Source organism: Panthera onca, chromosome X (assembly GCF_046562875.1).
Source record: "Panthera onca isolate mPanOnc1 chromosome X, mPanOnc1 haplotype 2, whole genome shotgun sequence".
NCBI lineage: Eukaryota > Metazoa > Chordata > Mammalia > Carnivora > Felidae > Panthera > Panthera onca.
In genome coordinates, this window is record NC_138357.1 from 117,481,136 (window position 1) to 117,502,474 (window position 21,339).

Below are 21,339 nucleotides of genomic sequence, written 5' to 3' on the forward strand. Positions count from 1 at the left end.
ACATAGACTGGCTAAAGGAATGTTGTACAAGTCTATAAAATAGTGTTAGCACTAACAGAAGAGGCTTTATCTATTTCATTACAATATTGTAAAAAGTGATCTAAGTAAAACCTGTACTAAAATATAATGTAATAATAACCTTTAATACCTCCTACCTCAAGATTCTGTCTCTGGAAAGAAAGTCATCATTGCCTCTGCAATTTGCTTCCTGGTGTCTCAAGAATACACTAATTGGGGTCCCTGCGTGCCTCAGTCGGTGCTAATCAAGAATAAGCACCTTGATTTCAACTCCTGATTTTAGCTCAGGTCATGATCTCACGGTCCGTGGCTTTGAGCCCCAGGTTAGGCTTCGCAATAGCAGCACAGAGCCTGCTTGGCATTCTCTGTCTCCCCCGCTTTCTGCCCCTCTCCTGCACAAGCTCTCTTTCTCTCTCAAAATAAATAAATATCTACAATTTTTTTAATGTTTATTTTTGACAGAGAGAGAGAGAGAGAGAGAGAGCGAGTGAGCATGAGCAGGGGAGGGGCAGAGAAAGAGGGAGACACAGAATCAGAAGCAGGCTCCAGGCTCTGAGCTGTCAGCACAGAGCCTGACGCGGGGCTTGAACTCACGAACCGCGAGATCATGACCAGAGCCGAAGTCAGACCCTTAACCGACCGAGCCACCCAGGCGCCCCAATAAATAAATATATTTTTGAAGAGACTACACTAATAATCCTATTTTTTCATTTATGTTAGATGTTATCTATTTTCTTACGGCTAGTGCATGAGGGTTTACCATTATTTCAAATCCCCTCACTTGTGATCCTCCACATTCTCAATATATTACAATTTTTACCTAAATCATCAATGTTTCACGATGAGCCAACAGTGTCCCCAGACATCCTTGTTGACATCCTCACACTAATGTTCCCTCTCTTATTGTCCATGTGGGTATATACTTCAAACATTCCTCTTTTTTTTTTTTTTTTTTTTCATTTAAGGGCATTTTGAGAAGGAGAGATAAAAGCACATAGCCATCACATATTTAACAGGAAACTAAAGTTATTTTTGATAACTTTTAAAAGATTACATTAAAAATCTCAAAATTTTCTTGTTAGAAAACAAAATCCCTACTTCACCCTCACCTCACGCATTAAGCATAAATGAAAGCTAGGCACTTTGTTTTCTTTTTTAAGAAACAAGTGATGCTAACTAGATTGTGGTGATCATTTCACAAATCTACATAAATATCAAATCATTACGTTGTATCCCTGAAGCTAATATAATGCTGTGGGTCAATTATATTTCAATAAAAAATAAATAAAAGGCAGTTTACCAGAAATACTTCATTTGCTCCCCTTCTGTATACTGGCAACACGGTTATCTTTCCTACTTAAGGACAGATCTGTTCTTCTCTCTTCTGACCTTGTTCAATTTTCCTTTATCTGCCTGGGCCACTGAAACCTGGGAAGCATCAGACAGCCTCGCACCATGAAAGTGCATGCTCTTGTTCCATGAGAAATGAGTTTGTAATAAATGTCTCCTGTACCAAGAAAAAAAGGTATAAAACCTGATTTTTACTTTTTCATAAAAAATAATTTTTGTTTCATCCTTAACAACCAAGAAATCAGGACCACCCAGATAACAAAAGCAGAGGATTAAAAAAGATACCCTATTAACATGACAGATGAAGAAGATACTAGGTGAGAATCCGTATAGAAGAAAGCCCACAATTTGGAACATGTGGGAATCAAAGTCAAGCAGTTAATTACTAACAAAGACAGTAACAGTGCTTCTTTTGTCTTCCACAGTGAATGCACAATTAGCACTTAATACTAAGGCTGGGGAAAAACCATCTATAATCTACTGAAAAAGACCATGTGCTTCTATAAATTTTGTTCTTATACACTTGCCAAAAAAAGAGGACATATTAACAAAATAATGGGCCCTGCATTGTTAATTGCTAGGTTGTTTGCAGTTGTGCTGTTGCTATTAGAATTTAATAAGCTATTCCTTCTCCTAAATTAATAAGCAGCCAAGATTATGTAATAGCTGCTTTCAGCTGCTAATTATTTTTCCCATAATTCCTTTCCCCCACTACCCTCCCACCCCCACCTTTTCTTGGCTAGGAGCACCAGAGACTGCCAATATGTCATCAGCAAGACTCCTGTCTTCATTTTCAGAACCACAGACCTACATTAGGAACATAACCAATGACTTTAAACTTAGAGGTGGTTATCTTAGGAACCTCGTTTGTACAGAAAAAGAGAAAAACAGCATTTGGATCTAGAGGACAAGTTTTCATTGCATAGTATTAGATCTATCTTTGAACTGACTAATGGCATCTGTTTTGTGTAGTAAGGGAGAAATGGGGCATTAACATGTGACTTTGGAGAATGACTACTCAGGAAGCAGAGAGAAATTTGGGCAGGGGGCCTAAAGACCACAGAAAGCCAGCTCTGTGCCTTCTGTCGATCACTTGTTTAATATCCCAGCGTACATTATCATATATATTTGTAGGAAATTTTCCTAGCAGTATAGTTGTGCTCAAAAGGGAAGGTATTATACATTTTTATTTTGTCAAATAAGGGCATTAAAAATGCCCTCAAATCCCTACTATATACTATCATAGTTTTATAGACCTTTTACCACACAAAAAAGAACACAATCCCTAATAAAGGATTCCTTTAAATTGATTAAATTTAGCTTCGTGGAAAACGTAGCATTTCTTTTTCACTTTGGGCCATTAAAAAATTCTGGCGACCGTGTTTGGGAACCTCTGCAAAAAGGGCATAGCTCAACAAAAGCAATTTTCTAGCTTCCTTTGTAAGAACCTAGGTGACTGGGGTAATGAATAGCATTCAACATGAGAAACCCGTGGCTGTTCAAGCAAGGTCACTTAATCCCGTGGGGCTCCCCTTTCCTCATCTGTAAAAGATGAGTCGGACTAGATGATTCATCCATTCTTCTCATTCAAAAAAATATGGACATCCATTATGTGCCAGGCACAAAACTCAGCACTTTGGTTCTTAACAAATCTATCATTTTATAGTCCTCATCGGTCAACTCCCATTTATTAGATGTGTTATCTATCAGGCAGTGAACTAGGTTGGGACGCAAAATGAATAAAATTCAAAACGTGCTGAATAGAGGCAAATGGATACGTGGGGATGCAAAATGAGTAAAACTCAAGATGTGCTAAACAGAGGCTAATGAACGTGTGGGTGAAAGAGGGATTCGTTCTTACAGGGTTTGAGGGTGAGGCTTCATAGATGTAACATTTGAGAGGAAGTGCATGCCAGGCAGAGCAAGTCTTCGGCAAGGCTTAACTGGAACACAGGCGGCTTTGGGGGCGGGGGGCGCGAGTCCGTGTGAAGGAAGTGGGATCTCAAAGACGAGATGCGGTCGGGGCTTTTCGGCAGAGAACGGACAGTAATTCATCAGGTCCGCAGCACTGAGGACTGGCGAGACAAGCCCAGGGAAAAGACACTCGCACGGCTTGGGGCAAAAGGTGTCTAGGGCTGTAGCAGTGCAATGGGAAGGACGTGCAGGATTCCAGGCAGTTTGGAGGCAGAATGATTGCAAAAGGCCCTCTGAACGCGTGCACGAGCTCCTCGACAGAGCTGACTTGTTTTCCCCAGAGGTGCAGCACTCCCTCACTCTCCTCACCATCACCACCGGCAGTGACGCCTCCCCGCCCCGCCCTCTTTGGGCACGGAGAGTTATCGGAGCTCGAACTTGGCTCTTGGCGATCCTGACCTTCCCTGCCCCGCACAGCGGGGTCGACAAAGGGCACCTCGGAACCCTGCGCTCCCACCACTGGATAGGTGAAGTAGCCGCCCGCCCGAGTTCCGAAGGTACGCGCAGGAGCGCGCAGGCGCGCAGGCCTCGGCAAAAGCCGCTTCCGGGTCACGTGGCCTAACTTCCGGCCGGGACCACGCCTCTCGGTAGAGACGCGGCCAATCGGCCTCCTTGGAGTGCGGTCACCTGCGCTGCCTCCGGTGCCGTTGGCAACGGTCGAGCTGCTTCCCGCGCGTCGCCCAGCCCGCCCCTCCGCTCGCCGCAACCCCGGCTCCTCCCTCGTCCGGCCCACAGGGCGGGGTCTGTCGGCTCGCCCTCCCCTCGCCGCCTAAGCCTTCCCTCTGCCAACTGGGTCTCCTCCCCGCGGCAACACGGCTTCTCTTCCTCAGCTCGGCGACAGGGGCTTCCCCTCAGCCGCCGCCGCCGCCGCCGCCCCCGTCGCAGCCGCCGCCGGCCGAGCCACGCCGTGCCCGCGGCCCGCGGCCGCCGTAAGTCCCGGGGAGCGAGCGGGGGCGTCGGGGACGGGGAGGCGAGAGGGAGGATTGGGCGCGCCCTCCGCCGCCCCGCGCGCGCCCCGACGACCCCACCCCGTGTCTGGCCGCTGGCCCCCCAGTGGGGCGCCGCGGCCGGCAACTCACTTCTCTCCGCGTCCGCGCCCCTCTCCACTCCTCACCGCGCCCCGAGGATGCGGAGCCCCCGCGGCACCTGTGGTTCGGGAATCACCTCAAGTTTTGCGGGGCATTTTCGGGAGGGGCTCGCGGCCCGGGGCGGCCGAGGACCCTTGGCGCCCCCTGCGCGGCGGCGAATGCCATTGTCTGCCCCGCTCCTAGCCCGTCACCTCGCTCGGGCTCGGTCAGTGATGGAGTGCGGCCCCGTGGGGCGGCGGGGAGGCGTCGGAGACGGCCGGACGGAGGAACGCTGGCCCTGAGCCCGCTCCGCGGCCGAGCCTATTGTTTTTAATACCAATCTCGAGGAACTGGGGTGGCCTGTGATTTGCGGCAAAATCAAAGCATTAGTTTTTAACTCGAGGGAAGGAATACTTGTGCTTCGCAACCGGGTGTCGTCCCATGTTAGCACATAATTATTTTAAAGAGTGAATTATTTATTCGCCCTATGAAGTGGTAGGGAGGGGATACAGACAGCCTTGAGCTCGTACTCTTTTTCCAAAGCAACCCCCACCCTTCCAGGTCATCAGGGTCCGGGAATAGGGGTCTGTTGTTCTCAAAGTTCTGGTAACGGGTCTGCGTTAAACCCGTTGTCCAGTTGATGCTTTACTTGCTGTCCCCCTTCGAATGCCGCTATCTTAACAGGACTCGTATGGGGGGCACTTTGATAACAAGAACGTCGTTCGTTTATTTTGTGCCAGGGAAGATTTGAAGTGAGGTGTAATAAGCCGATTTTATTTAACTTAAATATAGAGTATTAAAGTTAAATTGCCACCTCATAAATTGCTAAATATCTTGTTGATGCCCGTTTGGATTAGTACGAAAAACGTCACTAATTTCTTAGGGAAATTTAGAGCCCGGTTTATTCTAAATTGGTTGTGTAAATTTCCCCACCCCATATTCAAATTTAAGATGGTGTGGTGCATATTAAGAATCAGGCTGGAATCTTGTAGTAACGCTGTTAAAGGAACTTAAAATAGTTCACAAGGGGGAAAAAAAAACCGTGTCTGAATTCTACCTTTAAATTACTTTTGTAGAAACAATGCCTACCTGTTTGCAGTTGAGAAGACCAGTTGAATTACAAAAAGCTTTCCTTGAAAATTAAACATCTAAACAAATCAACAGATTCGAGATTCCAAATACACATATACAAAATAGTTTAAGTAAAATACACCAGAATTCAGCATCCACTCCATCTGTAGATGCCTTTTTTAATTGTTTCAAATGAAGTATTTCGTGTAATGTCTCTGCCTGTGTGTACCTCTTATTTTGGCTTTTAGAGGTTTATATTCTCTGTCATATTATTACAGTAGCCCACTTTATTGTGTGCATATTTATGCTGGAATTTTTAAAAAGTGAAGATGAGAAGAGATACTTAAACATCAGGCTTTTATTAGGAAAAATGTGCCTTTGTGGGGTTTTCTCTGGGTTAATATTTGAGATCTTTTGTTTTGCTTAAGATATATAAGCATAAACTGAAGAGGGCATCCTAAGTGATAGCAGTCTGTCTACAAGTAATTCAGCCTGGAACTGGAACAGCCTCACGGTGAAAAACAGGACTAGATCTGCTGTTTCTTTCAAATGTGTCTGAACCAGTTGGTGTCAACAGTTCTCTTTTGAAGCATACAGAGAATGTGAAATGTATAGCCCTGGCAGACAGTAGTTTCTGAAATTGTAAGAATTATCTTTCTTTTTCCTCAAAATTTTCACTCTGGCTTTTTACCTGTCCCCCCCCCCCCCCCCCCCCACTATTCTCTAAACTTAGGTGGAAAGGGATGGGGTGGGAAGGGGTGGGAAGATTTACATCTGGTCAGAAGATCTTTCTACAAGAATTTCTTTCTACAAGAATTTCTACAGAATTTCTACTAGCGTAGAAATACTGATGGTTGCTAATCATTTGTCAGTCAAAGGCCCTGCCCCCAAAGCTTCTCTGTGAAACATGTCCTCTTAATCTCTACTGAATCAAAGTGTTGCATGTAATCTTGGTTCTATTTATCTTAACAGATGCAGTTTATGTTGCTTTTTAGTCGTCAGGGAAAGCTTCGACTGCAGAAATGGTATGTCCCACTGTCAGACAAAGAAAAGAAAAAGATCACAAGAGAACTTGTTCAAACCGTTTTAGCACGGAAACCGAAAATGTGCAGCTTTCTTGAGTGGCGAGATCTGAAGATTGTTTACAAAAGGTATAATTTTTATTTCTCAGAAAGATGAAATAGTAGAATCAAATATTTGGTCACTTGTAATGTGGTAATGGCAGACTTTTAAGAAATGACATTTATAAATAATGAATAATGATTTAGATGAAAAAGGTTTAAGTCAAAGCTTTGTATTTTTAAAATAACTGCTATTTTGCTTGATTACCCAGGCAAAAAGATAAAATCAGGAAAGTCGATTGAAAACTAATTATGTAAATAAAGGCATAAATGATTATTACTATTTAATCTTTTTAGAAAAATGCAACGAATTTATGTCTTTGCAGGTGAATATGGGGCCGTATTTTAAATGGTGTAATTCTCTGAATTTAAACAAGCCTTTTCCCTCCACCCCCTTCTTGAAAATCTATACAGTAATGACTGATACTTGACATGCCTTTTCTCAGACTTTTACAATCTTATGAACACAACACCTTGGATGCATAGACCATTTCAGTCATATAGATGTTTTGAAACTATGTATATACAATATCTCTTTACTAGTGTTAACTGATTTGAAGTATACTTGTGGTGGAGGTGTAATTAGATCTGATAATTTTGGGAAGAATAGATTTTTAAATTTTTGGTGTTGCAAAATGTCGCACACATTTGCTTGAACGCTAAGCTTTTATTTTTTATTTTTTTTTAAGTTTATTTTTTAGAGAGAGAGCGAGCGAGCGTGAGCAGGGGAGGGGCAGAGAGAGGCGGGGGACAGAGGATCCAAAACAGGATCTGCAGTGACAGCAGAGAGCCCGATGCAAGGCTCAAACTCACAAACCTCGAGATCATGACCTGAGCCGAAGTCGGATGCTTAACCGACTGAGCCACCTGAGGGCCCCTGAACACTAAGCTTTTAAAAAAATGTACGTCTTGGGGCGCCTGGGTGGCTCAGTCGGTTAAGCATCCGACTTCGGCTCAGGTCATGATCTCACAGTTCGTGAGTTCGAGCCCCACATTGGGCTCTGTGCTGACAGCTCAGAGCCTGGAGCCTGCTTCGGATTCTGTGTCTCCCTCTCTCTCTGCTCCTCCCGCTCTCATGCTCTGTCTCTGTCCTTCAAAAATAAAATTTAAAAAAACCATAAAAAAATGTACGTCTTTATTAATATCTGAAAGTCTTTCAATACCTTAAAATACATTTCTCAAGATTGGGCTAATCAGGTTAAAAGAAATATAATTACTTTGCTCTCCATTTCCCTTCCCTTACAAATAATTTACTGTATTTAAGATGAGTGTTTCTGCATGTCAGAAATTGTCTTCTGTAGGGAAGTGCAGGGAACTAACAGGTATGGGCTGCAAGGAGAGTTGAAGAGAAGTCTGGGTTTTATCTCCATTTCCTTTATTCCACTCTAGGTATGGATGCGTTTTTTTTGGTGGGGGAGATGGCAGAGGAAGTAATGGAGGTTATAGGACATCGAGAATATTTTAAATACCATAAACTCCTCTTTCCAGTAGAATAAATTTAGTCATCTTTGGGTGATTTTGTATCCAGTGTTTGTTTTAGTACTTATTGAGAAAAATCATAGCATTTTAGAGCTGAGAGAGGTCTTAGAATAATCTAGTCAAGTGATTGTTTTAAAAAGCTTGTTGCCCCCAAGGTTAGAACCCTAAATGAAACAAGTGGAAGTGGAGGTGCTCTCATGAAATCAGGACTGGGATCTTATACCCCTGCTCACTTGGCCTGTACCCTCTGCATAGGAGAAGTGTTTTTTTTGTTTGTTTTAAATAAAACGCTACTTTGTTTTTAATGTTTATTTTTGACACACACACACACACACACACACACACACACACACACACACACACACAGTGTAAGCGGGGAGGGGCAGAGAGAGGGGGGAACACAGAATCCAAAGCAGGCTCCAGGCTCTAGGCTCTGAGCTGTCAGCACAGAGCCCAATGTGGGACTCAAATCCACGAACCATAAGATCATGACCTGAGCCGAAGTAGGATGTTTAACCAACTGAGCCACCCAGGTGCCCCTAAAATGGCTACTGTTGATTAAACTTCAATTTTAGAAAAGAAGAATTTGGGAGACCTTACTTGTTCAAGGTCACGTTCTAGTTAGTGACTGACATGGAGACTAGAACTGAAATATTAAGCCTGGAGGCAAAGGTTTTAAATGGGGATGAGAAAAGAGCACATATGTATTTCTTAAAAGATCCTTGTAATAGGAGAATGGGTAAGGGGAGCACCGGGACTGGCACCTGAGGGGTCTCTTAAGGAGACCGCATTATAATGAGGCCCTGAAGGAAGACTGCTGCTGTGTGCACAGCAGGTGGAGAGAGCTGTTACTATGAGGTAAGTTTTAGAAGACTTGGTGGCTGCTAAAAGGGGGGAGGGCAGTGATTCCACATTTCTGGTTCAGCTGACAGGTAAATAGGAGGTAGCAGACATGTTGACTTTGCGATGCCTGTATGACTTCCATTTGAAGATGCCTAGTTTTCTCGGGGCGGGTGTGGAAGTCAGGGGGGGAAATGAGGCATAAAGTGTTAGATCACCGGCATTCAAAGGGCAAGCAAAGGGTGTATTGTGTAGGGTCAGTAACGTCAGGGAAAGGGAGAGAGTTTTGCAAATTAAGTTACCATTGCCAAAATTGCAAAAACAGTTTAAATGAAGAAAAGAATCTTTTAGGTTTTACAATGAGAGTTCATAAAATGCCATCTGTGGGAACATTTTCAGTGAAATAGTAGGAACAGAAGTCTCGAAGAAATGGAGCAAAGTGTGAAGAAGAGGTGGAGACTTTTAAACACCAAGTGTAGACTATTTGGGGAGCTTTGCTCCGAAGATACGAAGAGAGGTGGTAACCACCCATAGATGCAGGAGTCGGAAACAGGGTTTTTAAAAAGGTGCGAGTGACTTAAGCTTATTTCTAGATAGGGGAAGGAGTCCCCCGTGTGGAGGAGGAAAATACCAGCAAGGGAATCAATCCCAGGAATCGAGATTCATTGCAGCAGGCAATGGCCTGTTAAACAGAGGGAAAGAAAGCACTCATTGGTATTCCCGCACACAGGATTCAGCCCACCTACGTCGGGCCGCCACTTTTTCTTATGAAGGGCTATAAAGGGTAATCTAACCTGACTCTGATACTTGTATCAAGCGGCTATAAACAAAAGGTGCACTTAAAAAACAGCTTTATTGAAATAAAATTCACCTACAGAAGTTAGAATCTTCAGTCAATTTTTCGATACATCTGCCCCATTTCATACTGAAAACCTCATGTTTTATATTTAAGGACATATTCTTTGTAAGGACATATTCATAGAAACAGGTGATTTTTTCCCCCTTAGTCCAGCTGGAAGAGAAGACCTTTTTAAGCAAAAGAGCTATCACTTCTGAGAGATTGTGAACGAGGACTCTGGCTGTTCCTGTCAGTAAGTGGTCTTTAGGTCTTCCTTCCCCCCTTTGTCTCAGCCACATTCTTCTTGCTGAGTATTTCACTTAAACAGTTCCCCCTCTTGGGGAGCAGGTGGGGGATGGGGGTTGATAGGGATAATATAGCTGAAAATACAGACTGAAAATCAGGGGACTTGAGTTCTGCTTGGTTCGCACCCTTAACTAGTTTTGTAACTTTGAACAAGTCATTTTTCCTTTTTTCCTCATCTCTGAAATAAATGCTCTTGAAGATCCCTTAAAGGCTGAAGAGTGTATTTTATGCAGCATGCTACGGAAGAGGCACTAGATTAAAGTTTTACAATGAGTTTAAAAATACATAGGTCCAAATTACTAGTTTGAGAATTTGCCAGAATACCTTCTTTTCTTTACTAACAAAATAATTTTTAATGACATACCGGTGGGATTGAGAACAGTTTCGTTACATTCACCCATAGTCAGCTGACACTTAGCTGACTGCAGAGAAGTCATGTGTTTTGAGTATAAGAATAGGCACTTTCAGATGTTCTCTGAGTGCCAGTAATTAGAGTAAGCCTTAATCCACTGTGCTAAAAATAACCAAACATGCCTTTCTTCTTACTAGTCTATTATTAATTTTACTTCAGATTTAGACTTACAAATATGTACTAAGAAAAAATGAGCTCATAATTGAATTTTTTAAAAAGCATTTGGCTCAAAAATAGGGTTCTCTTGGTAATCTTTTACTAAATCAGTGTAACACCATTTACTTCACTGCCTCTTCAAACCTCTTAAAATACTGCCTATTCAGTTTTAATGTTTGCCAGGTGCAGGATTACTCTATTTAATACAGTTCCTGGTTATTGTTTTTAATATAAAACTTGGGCTTTGGAGTCAAATTGCTGTTCCTAGGGAGGTTACTCAATTAAGCCTGGGTCTCCTGTAAATGCAAGTAATAATGGTATCTTTCTAGAAGAGTTGTGAGGATTCAAATAGTAAAATATGCAAAAGCCTCAGCTAATATTTAGTGTCTCATTCAGAGGGAGGACTCAGTGAGTCTTACCTGTCACTATTCTGTTTCTTCAGTAAGCTTTCTGTAAAGTGGTGTCTTAGAATCCTGATAACTAGCTGTTCACTTACAGCAAAGAATTTGTTTACTTTGATGGCCCTTTGTCCATTCTACATTTAGGTAGAATTGCAGGATTTTTAAAATACTATCAGCTGATGCTTAGACACATCAGTCCTGGTCGTATTGAAAACAGTTCTTTAATTTTAAGTTTATTTATTTTGAGAGAGAGAGCAAAAGAGAGAATATCCCAAGCTGTAGCACAGAGCCTGATGCAGGGCTAGAACTCAAGAACTGTGAGATCATGACCTGAGCCAAAACCAAGAGTTGGACACTTAACTGACCGAGCCACCCAGGAGCCCCCAGTCCTTGTGATACTTAAGTTAATATTTCCAAATGATTCTACAGTTGAAGACCGATGACTAGTATTTCAGTGCTGTTTATTTGTAAGAAGGCAGCACTGGCAGTACTGTGGATGAGGAGCAAGGACCATGGGGCAAGCATTCGATTACTTAACATTAGCATTGTCGAAATGCTGACAATTAAGACTAAAAGGAATTTTACTATTAGTAACTGACTTAGTAAATTCTTTCTAATGGGATTATTGAAATAGCACCCTGTTCATGTGCGCTGTTCATGGCTGTTTTTTTTTATCTACCATTTTAATGCCAGTTCCTTTAATTTTTAGTTTGCTTAATTCAGGGACTTGTAACGTATCATTTGTATCAATTTCCCCAAATTCAAAACTATTTGGTGAGCATGGGTTAGGGAGGATGGAGAATTGAAACATCCCATTGCCTGTTAAACAGATAAAACCATAGGGTAGGAAAGAGAGGAAACACTTTGTTAAAGTTGGAGGTGGTGCCCTGTTATGTCCTTCATGCTAATAAATGAACACATTGGAAAGCCCCCTCTCTAAGACTGCAACAGACTCTCCTACCATTTTAAATCTTACTGAATGTGTGAGTCAGAATGGACACGGCAGAAAAGTCAAGCTGTGGATGACAAGGGAGTCCCTAAGGTGGAGTGGGAAAAGGCCTGGAGTTGATGTCCGAAGATCAGATTTCTTGTCCCAGAGCAACCACTTGGCAGACCCTGTACTCTTGGGGCCTCAGTTTTTTTGTCCTCTACCCCCCACCCCCAGTCAAGGATGATGGTGCTTGCTGTTGGAATGATCAAATAATTGATCTTAATCAGTTGATAATATTAAAATTAATAGAGGATTCTGTAAATACTAGTTACTCTCATACTGAAGAGCAGAAATTCATTGGGTTCCAAAACAGATTATGTGTTTGCATATATTATTTTCCATCAATGCTATGAGCAGTAGTTGCTCATCGTGTTTCCCAAAAATCCCTTAAATGCTCCTCAGTGAAAATTACAATCTAAACTGAGACTTGTTAAGAATGTCATAGGTGTTTTGTTTTTTGTTTGTTTCAAAAGCCTTTAATACACTTAAACCATTTGAAAATGTTCTTTTAATCCTCCTCAAAGGACTTGGTCATTGTTTGCTATGCCTCAAGGTTGTCTTAAGTTTTGGCTTCCTTGAGTCAAGTATAGTCTAGTCCCATGTGCTACAATCCTAATTTGGAAGAGAATGTTTACTTTTCCAATCTTACTCTTCATGAAGGGTAAATAACCAAAACTTTCATTTAACAGGTAGAACTTGGAAAATTTGAGGACAGGTTTCAGTTTTCCCCTGTTCTCTTTCTCTAACTTCTGTAAAAACAGAGCTGTTCTTTTCTTGGAGTTTATTCCACAGATCTAGAAACCACCTTTTAAAAAACAATTTTATGCTATTAGAAGTCAAGATAGTAGTTACCCTTTGGGGTGGCAGGTGGTGAACTGGAGAGGCTAGGGGAGGGGATTTAGGAGTTCGATAATCTGTTTCTTGATCAGGGTGCTGATACACAGGTGGGTTCACTTTGAAAACTCCTTAAGCTGTACATACATGATTTGTGTTCTCTTTGTGCATATTAACGCTCCAGTAAAACATTTTGAGACATTGGCTTCGCATTGACAATATCTTCAATAAGTCCTTTAGTCGGAAAGTTTATCTTCTTCCCTGTTTACTTGTAGTTTGCATTAATCACAGTGCATTTTGTTTTAGTTAAGTAAACACAAGATCGTATTTCATACAATTGAGGGCCGTTGTATTTCATTCAATGTGTTTTGTAACTGGGTCCAGCTATGTTTTAGAATATTATATGTATTTCTATGAATATTCTTAGAAAGGAGCCTGAAAGGAAGAAGAGCAGAATAAGTTTCTCTTTCTAGATGGTGTGATTTGAGTGATTTTTTTTTTTCTTGCCTGTACCTTTCAAACTTTCTCTATATGCATTCATTACTTTTGCACTCCGGGAGGAAAATAATCTACACTGTTGTAAAAGGGAAAATGAATTGTTTAAGTATGGGATCTTTCACAATAGGGTATGAAAATATATTTAGAAAACATGATTATAGAGTAAAATTTTTTCCACATTTGCTTTTGTTACAGATATGCTAGTCTGTATTTTTGCTGTGCTATCGAGGATCAGGACAATGAGCTAATTACCCTGGAAATAATTCATCGTTATGTGGAATTACTTGACAAGTATTTTGGCAGTGTGAGTAGTATTTTGTTTTAGAAAAATGAATGCCATAGTATCTTTTTTTAATCTTTTCTGTAACAAGTTTATTATTTGATTGTCTTGGGGATTCTGACTCTTTGAAAGTAACTGCAGGAGAGGGAAGGGCTGACTCTGACTCTTGCCAGCGTGCACAGCCACTTAACTGCCGCAGTGCTTGACCCCGCTGCCTCATTTGATGATGGTCGTGAGAATAAGGTTTAAAATAGTGAAACGGAAAGGAGTTCAACTGCAGAGATTAACATTCTGGAAGTGCTTAATATAGAATTTAGATTTGGTAAGCAGTCACGATCACATTATCCGGGAAATACGTATTTAAAAAGATCAGTTTTTGTGAGTAGAAAATTATTAAGTTGCCCATGTTGGGAGCTTCCAGAATCAGGTCTTTCTTACTTAGCTTGTAGGCGTTGTGTTTCCAAGTACTTGAGATTTGAGAAATATGCTGACTAAATTGATGATGCTTAGTTAGCAAGATTGCCATTTTTAGAGAGAATTAAGATGGATTTGCTCTGATCAGATTTTATTCACTACCTGATAGTGGGTAAGTACCTTTTGCTTTTTTCAGTTTTACCATTGTTTTCCTTGCTTTTCAGGTGTGTGAACTTGATATCATCTTTAATTTTGAGAAGGCTTATTTTATTTTGGATGAGTTTCTTTTGGGAGGGGAAGTTCAAGAAACATCCAAGAAAAATGTCCTTAAAGCAATTGAACAGGCTGATCTACTGCAGGAGGTAAGCTAATCAGAGTTCTCTTCGCTGGGCAGTAGCATGTTTTGCTCTTGCCAGGGAAGTCTCAGTTGTGCTCCCTCATTCGTAGACTCTCAGAAATTACTCTGAAGCATGCTTGGCATGTAGTGTCCATGCACAGTTTCTTGATGGGAATATGTGTCCATCTCATCAACTCAGTTATCTGTGGATGGATTGTTTACTTTGGAGATGGTCTGTCATAATGATGGCCCATTTTTGGACCCTAAAACACGAGAGTCTGAACCTTTAGAGGACAGACTAAGAAGGGAAAAGATTCATCAAGATAACAGGAATTTGAGAACTCTCCATCCGTTGTTGTGAATTACTTACTTACGGTAACCCCTGTTCTCCATCAGTTGACTGTGAGACTGTGGTGTTTTCATCCCAGATTGGTTCATATTTTCACCTCATGTCCATTAAGTGCAAGTGTTAGCCAAGCAAATGACAGTGTTATAATTACACTTTTCGTAGACGTCTGTAGTTTTATGTTAGCAAGACTAACTAAAAGGTAGTTGGCCTTCTCTTGGCTCTTTTGAAATAACAAACCGTGTTCTGTCAAATGACTGTGTTCTTATTTTGCCTTGATATCTATCACGAGAGCCATTTATAAACCATCTTCCCTTTCCAGTTTCCATAGTTGTCCTGGGTTAACTGTGTATTTGTTGTTTCCGGACCTTCAATTTCCGAAGTTTAAAGTTTCACAGATAGGGCCACCTTTTTCAAAAAACTTAAGGATACCTTAATTCAGATACCAAGTTGAATTATGCTTTAGCAGTAATTGTGGTTTTAATCAAATAGAAAGGAGTAGTGAATACAAAAAATGTATGTTTTCATTACGATAATTGCCTTTTTTACTATGAAAGGAGGCTTTAAATGCAGTTTTTTAGCATTTCCGCTATAACAGAAATGTGAACTAAGAAGAGTAAATCTCTTTTTGTCCATTATAATTTCTAGTGGGCCCCTGTGGGAGGAAGGGCCTCAATAATGGCTCTGCATCAGTCACTGACTGGGTCAGTTGTGAGGATTGCTCAAAGTTGGGACGATATCATCCAGAACATACACCTGTTAAACGTGAGACAACACATTGTGCGTGTAATGATCTCGAGGTACCAAAACAGTGGTTAAGATGCCTGCACCAGTGGAATCTTTGGTTGGCAGCCCTGATGCCATCCGCTGTCAGTAGTGAAAGGGGCACGGCGCCTTTCCTGAGTGCGTACAGCTCGCCGCGGTGCTTTATTCATTGATTGCAGACATGTCACTGGGGAGATTCTTTTTTAACATCTGATATTCTGACCACAAGCTCATATGTGGTTTTAAAGTTAGCACCCCCTTATTTTGCTGTTTACTAATCAGACTTTTCTAAAAATTCGGTTAAAAGCAGAATCAGGAACTATGAATTTTTCATTTTGTCTCTTCCCTTGTTCACTTTTATATTCTGTTATTATGGAGCTATATTATGTCAGATCCTGGTATTTCCTCCAGGTTCTTCATCATTTCTTGATTAATTCCATCTGCCTTAAAACATTTTAAAGTTCTTGAAGTTCACCTTTTAATATATTTTTTTCTGGAGAGTAGTGTTTAGGGTACTGATCTCTCCTGTGTCTGGACTGTTGTTTAAACTACTGGGAACTTGCTATTGACTTTGTAAATACGGCAAATGTACTAAGTTTACTTTATAGCATGTGTTGAGTATTTGATGTATCGGGGATAAAAACGTTAGTTCAAGTCCATATTTATTTGTGTGTGTGTGTGTGTGTGTGTGTGTGTGTATCTCCCCTATTAAAGTATTTTAATAGTAAATAATACCTCCCTTTTTGAAGCAGTATTTTTTTTATCTTTAGTAGAAAGGAGTAGAGAGAAGCATGGGATGTCTATGGTTCCATGTAAGATTTTCCTTACCCTGTCTCACCCTAGTTTAAAAAAAATTTTTTTGACTGCTATTAATTACAGTTTCTTACCTTTTGAAGAGAACTTTTGCCCAGTTTCTTATCTGTGACCTTAACGTCATTTTGTACATAAACCAAAGTGATAGTACATTAAGACAGTTTCTATTTGGTGTCTGAATAAACCATTTTTCTCAATGTAGCCATTCAGTTCTTGAGGAGGCAGAATGTGGCTAGTCTGTTCTGAATTTAGAGTGAGTTATAATACATTGCAGATTAAGGCTTTTATGAAGCCAAGCTAAAGTCTCTTTGTGGCAGTAAGGCTTCAGATGATTCTGTTCAGGTTAACCTGTTACTCATTTAGCTTATTTGCCAACATACTGTCACAAATCCAGGGATGACAAGATGATTGTTTCCTAAAATAGATTCATTTATATGTTGATACATGATACATGTTTACATCTCTAGGAGAGTATTTGAATATTATGTTCATAAAATAGTGGAATAAGATGAGAAAAAGCATTCCACAGACTGCTAAGTTTCTAAAATTTCTAAATTTGCTAAAAATTTCCCTTTTACCCAATTTATATAAACATGTTTTGATTTGTTTAGGTAGTCCTTTAACAGGCAAACAGGGCAGACCATCAGGTGATAAAGTAGGTTTTCTCTTAGCATATTACATATAGTCAGTCATGAGATCAGGTCTGGACACTATGACAACAAAAAAGAACTATGAAATAAAAAAAAAAAAAAGAACTATGATGAGAGCTAATGCTTACTGAGTATGTATTTGTGAAGCATCCTGTGCTAATCGTCAACATGCCCTGAGAAAGATCATGAGTACCTTTTTAACAGATGACGAAGGAGAGGCTCAGTGAGGTTCCAGCAACTGGTCCTAGCATTCCAAACCCAGATCTGCTAGACTTCAGAGCTGTGTGAAATCTTAACCACTGAGCTCTGTCCATCTCTCCCTTCCCCCGTCGCCCTCCCCACCCCCCCCCCCCCCCCCGCTTTGTGTATTGTCTTGGTATGTGTATTTTAAACCTTCTGTTTTAGGTACCAACTTCTGTGTTTTTCAGGAATAAAGAGATTAATCATTCTGGAGGTTTTTCTGTATGGAACAGAATAGATTTTCTAAGATACCATTTTTTACCTTTTATACTGAAGATTTTCATTGTCCACATTATCGGTAATTGGTATTTTTCAGTTGGATGCATAAATAATAATTGTTTAAATCGTTTCTTCTCGGATTTATCTAAACTCCTGGATTTATAGTAGCTCTTTTGGTCTTAAAATTTGGGATATAGTATTCATTTAGCCTATGTCATGAAATGATTTTGCTTCCAACATTGTAAATATGGCTGTAAAGACACTCATCTAAATGCAAGTTTAAATTTGTGGAGGGCCTAATTAATTACTTTTCCATGTATTGTGACTTTTCTGTTTGGTGTCAGGTCTTTTACTTGAATTGACTATTTCTAGACACCAAAGATGCCTTTAAATTTATAATGCAAATATTTGTTGGCTTGATGTTACATGGGAAATTGCAAAATAATTTTGATTTTAGACCTTTTAAAATCTGTGAAATATACATTTCTATCCTTAAGAATGTTTTTCTTCAGAAAAATTTCTCTTTTACCTGATTTGTATATATGTCACATAGTTTGTTCAGGTAGTCCTTCGTTTTATAGACTAACAGGACGGACAGTCAGTGGATATGGTAGCTGTTCTATTAGCATATTATAATCAGTAATGAGAACATAACATCAATGGGTATTTGAATAATTGCTACAATATCAGACACTGTGATCAAATAATAAAGATCTTTTTTATTTTATTTAATTACTTGGTAAATAGTGGTTCAGTTTTGACATTTCTAGACTGAACTGTACGTGTATTCCTCTTGGTATTTGGTTCTGTGAATACATAGATTTGGGGGTAAAGCCCAGAAAAATTGGTCTATTATCCAATTTTTAATGTCTGTTGGAATTTAACACGTTTTCTTAACATGCCACTGGTACTTGATTCTTAAATTACTAAAGTGCAACATGCTGAGATTACTAAACTGACATTCTTTGCAATACTTGGAACATTCCACCTCTCCACCCACACCACCAATTAAGTGCCTATTTTAAGCCAGCTTTTTGTGGGGGAGGACCTGGGGGAGTGGTACAGTTGATTTATAAACATACATGTAATGACCAAGGAAATGTAGAGTGCATTTTCTTTGTAAAGTCAGGCACTTACCAGTTTTTCTCTGCTCCTTAATTTTATAGAGCCAGAATGAAGAATGGGGAGGTTTGTCTGAGGATATCTTATGATAAAGAGCAGTCTAAGGCTTTAGTCCCTTTGACCCCCAACTTATTTCTTGGTAACTACTAAATTTACCATCTTTGTGGCATGGATAAAGTGGGGTGTTATGCAAAGACTGTTGCACGTGAGATGATTTCAAGTCCTTGCCTGATCCGTGAAGATCAAATAGTTAAATACCGGGCGTCGGGCTTTAACCTCAGCGGTAGATGCATGATGGTGTTGATCAGCGCTTTGAGATGTGTCAGCCTTTCTTTTTTATACTAACAGCATCATTTTGAAATTTGTGGGGGTTTTCCTTTTGAGCTTTGTTTGCTGTTGGTATTGTTTCTCACAAAGTAATCTGAGAAATGAAAAATAAGTGAGGTACCAAAAGCAAGCATTACACTTATGAATTTGCTTCTACTTCGAGATGATCCACTTTATGAATAGATTCACTCAGATTTGCAGTTGTTAATCTGCCTCAGCTAGAAAGTGGTGCTCTGTGGAGAATTAGCGCTGCTAAAATTGATTTGTTTTAGTGCTGGGGCTGCATGATATATCTTAGTACTATGCAACATCTTTGTGGAAGTAATAATAAATCTGTTGGACTGCATAAAAATGGAAAGGTAAGAATCTTAGAAAAAGTGATTTTTAAAAATGAATCTTTTGTAACCTAAAATTATTTTTAAGTAAATAAGTACTTGGAGTATTTAATAACATGCCTTTTAGTATAAAGTTGGGGGGGGTTAAATTAAAATCTTGTTAATTAAGAATGGGCATGCTACTCAAACTCAAGAATATTGTACATTGTTTTACAATAGCTAGATATGTTCAAATATTTACAATATCCTTTAACAGCAAAAAGTGTTTTGATGTAAATCCTCTTAGGATTTGGTTTAATAAGACAAACTCCTTTGATTCCTTTGTGATTTCCATTGTTTGTTAAAGCCTTTAAGCCTAACCCTTTTTCTTTTAAATTGGGTTAAAAGTTAACAAGGCCAGCGTATTTTAATTTTTTTAAGTGTATTTATTTTGAGAGAGAGAGGGAGAGCAGGGGAGGACCAGAGAGAGGGACGGAGAGAAAGAATCCCACGCAGGCTCCATGGGGCTCAAACCAACAAACCATGAGATCATCACCTGAGCCCAAATTGGGAGTTAGACGCTTAACTGACTGAGCCAGCCAGGCGCCCCCATATTGTAATTTTTTATAGGTAAACTTGATTGGGGTCTGCTAGAACAAACTAGATAAGTAAGGTTTGGTTACATTAATGCTTGAAATGGAAAATACAGAAAGGCAGATGCAGAAAAAACAAAAGGCAGAACAAATCTTGTCTTTCATTTTATGCTTTATAAGAAACAATTTGGCCAATGTCCTTGATCACTGGTTTTCAGGTTCTAATCATTTTGTTCTAGATGTGTTTTTTGAGCTCTGTATTTGCCTGCTTTTCAGAATTTGAGGATTCCCCCCCCCCCCTTTTATTTTTATGAGTTAAATGAGTTTCATTTTAACTCATTTTGAGCCTGCTCTTGCTACTCTGGGCTATTTGTAATAATGAAAAGTTGGAGTAACTTAAAATCAGTAGCTGTAAATCTGATTTTCAAAGATATTTGACAAGAACCCACAGTAAAATACATGTTTATATCACAGTAGTTACACGCACATAAACTGAAAAAATATTTTGTTAAATAATACTTTTATTTCTTGTGTTGCAATCTCACATTTTCTCTTCTATTTTCTTCGATGCTGATCCTGATCTACTAAATTGATTGCATGAGGCCTAAGACTGGCACCTGCAAAGAGCATATTCCTAGCCGTTGGTGGTGATTTTTTTTTCTTTAAAAAGTACTTTCTGAAAAATTTCAAGGTTTGAGGGTTTTTTCCCCCCTACTGACACATTCTTTTACATTTTCTTCTATTGTTTCCTCTATTGCCTTTTTTTTTTTTTTAAATGTCCATTATAGAAGAATGAGCAAATACAGGTACGCACACTAAAACATAATTTTACCCATCAACCAGGGACGATTAGATTAACTCAGTGGTTCTCAACTGGGATGGGGAGTGGGGCAATTATGCCTCCTCATGGAACATTAAACAATGCCTAGACATATTTTTGATTGTCACAACAGGCAGTGGAGTGCTACTGGCATCTAGTAGCACCAAGGATGCTGCTAAGCGTCCAACAGTGCCCAGGACAGCCCTCCTAGAATAAGGAATTTATCCAGCCTCAAGTATCAGGAGTGCCCTGCTTAAGAAACTTTAGTTTAATTTAACACAATAGGATATATATACAAAGATTCCATTTACATTTTACAGACCATATATCTTTTCAATATAATATATAGTCCAGAGTATAAATGATTGGCTGCAATGAATCAAAAGCAGGAGGGGGAAAAAAACCCTAAGGACAGTAAAAGAAGGACAAATGTGCTTAATAAGAACATGTAAATGGCTATAAAAATCACCTCTGTGAGTCAATGAAGTCACCCTTACTTGATAACCAGTGCCTGGGGAGATAATCTGTGGTTGACTTCAACACCTAACCCACAGCAAAGCTTGTGGGTTGTCACTATATAATTTCGTTTCCTGAACAATAACCAAATCTGTTGATGTCTGTTAAGGTAATTGAGTTTTTACATGGAAACAGAATTGAGTATACCCTGCAGGCAGTTAGAATATTTTTTTAATTTTCTGCTGTTTTCCCCATTCACTTTAGGGATTTGATCATTTTTTTTTATA

The 21,339-nt window shown here is 39.9% G+C and overlaps 1 protein-coding gene and 1 long non-coding RNA gene across 7 annotated transcripts in view; one reads left to right on the forward strand and one right to left on the reverse strand.

Annotated features, from left to right (window-relative positions):
• Positions 1-3,853, reverse strand: part of LOC145713681 (uncharacterized) — a 68,896-nt gene extending 65,043 nt beyond the window's left edge. The window contains exons 1-2 of the long non-coding RNA XR_014136677.1: positions 3,230-3,853; positions 1,319-1,525 (exon numbers count right to left, since the gene is read on the reverse strand). This is a non-coding gene — a long non-coding RNA (uncharacterized LOC145713681). The remainder of the gene's footprint in view (positions 1-1,318; positions 1,526-3,229) is intronic.
• A 220-nt stretch (positions 3,854-4,073) lies between these two features.
• AP1S2 (adaptor related protein complex 1 subunit sigma 2) overlaps positions 4,074-21,339 on the forward strand; it is a 28,527-nt gene continuing 11,261 nt past the window's right edge. Inside the window, exons 1-5 of one of the 6 annotated variants that reach the window (XR_014136676.1) lie at positions 4,078-4,271; positions 6,453-6,631; positions 13,552-13,660; positions 14,275-14,412; positions 18,587-18,681. Coding sequence is in view for 4 of the 6 variants with exons in the window: in XM_081792582.1 (XP_081648708.1) it covers positions 6,453-6,631; positions 13,552-13,660; positions 14,275-14,412 (426 nt within the window). In the remaining 2 variants the exon portion in view is untranslated. Of the gene's footprint in view, positions 4,272-6,452; positions 6,632-13,551; positions 13,661-14,274; positions 14,413-18,586; positions 18,682-21,339 lie in introns of all 6 variants that reach the window. The other 5 variants (XR_014136675.1, XM_081792582.1, XM_081792583.1 and 2 more) reach the window with 5 other exon arrangements.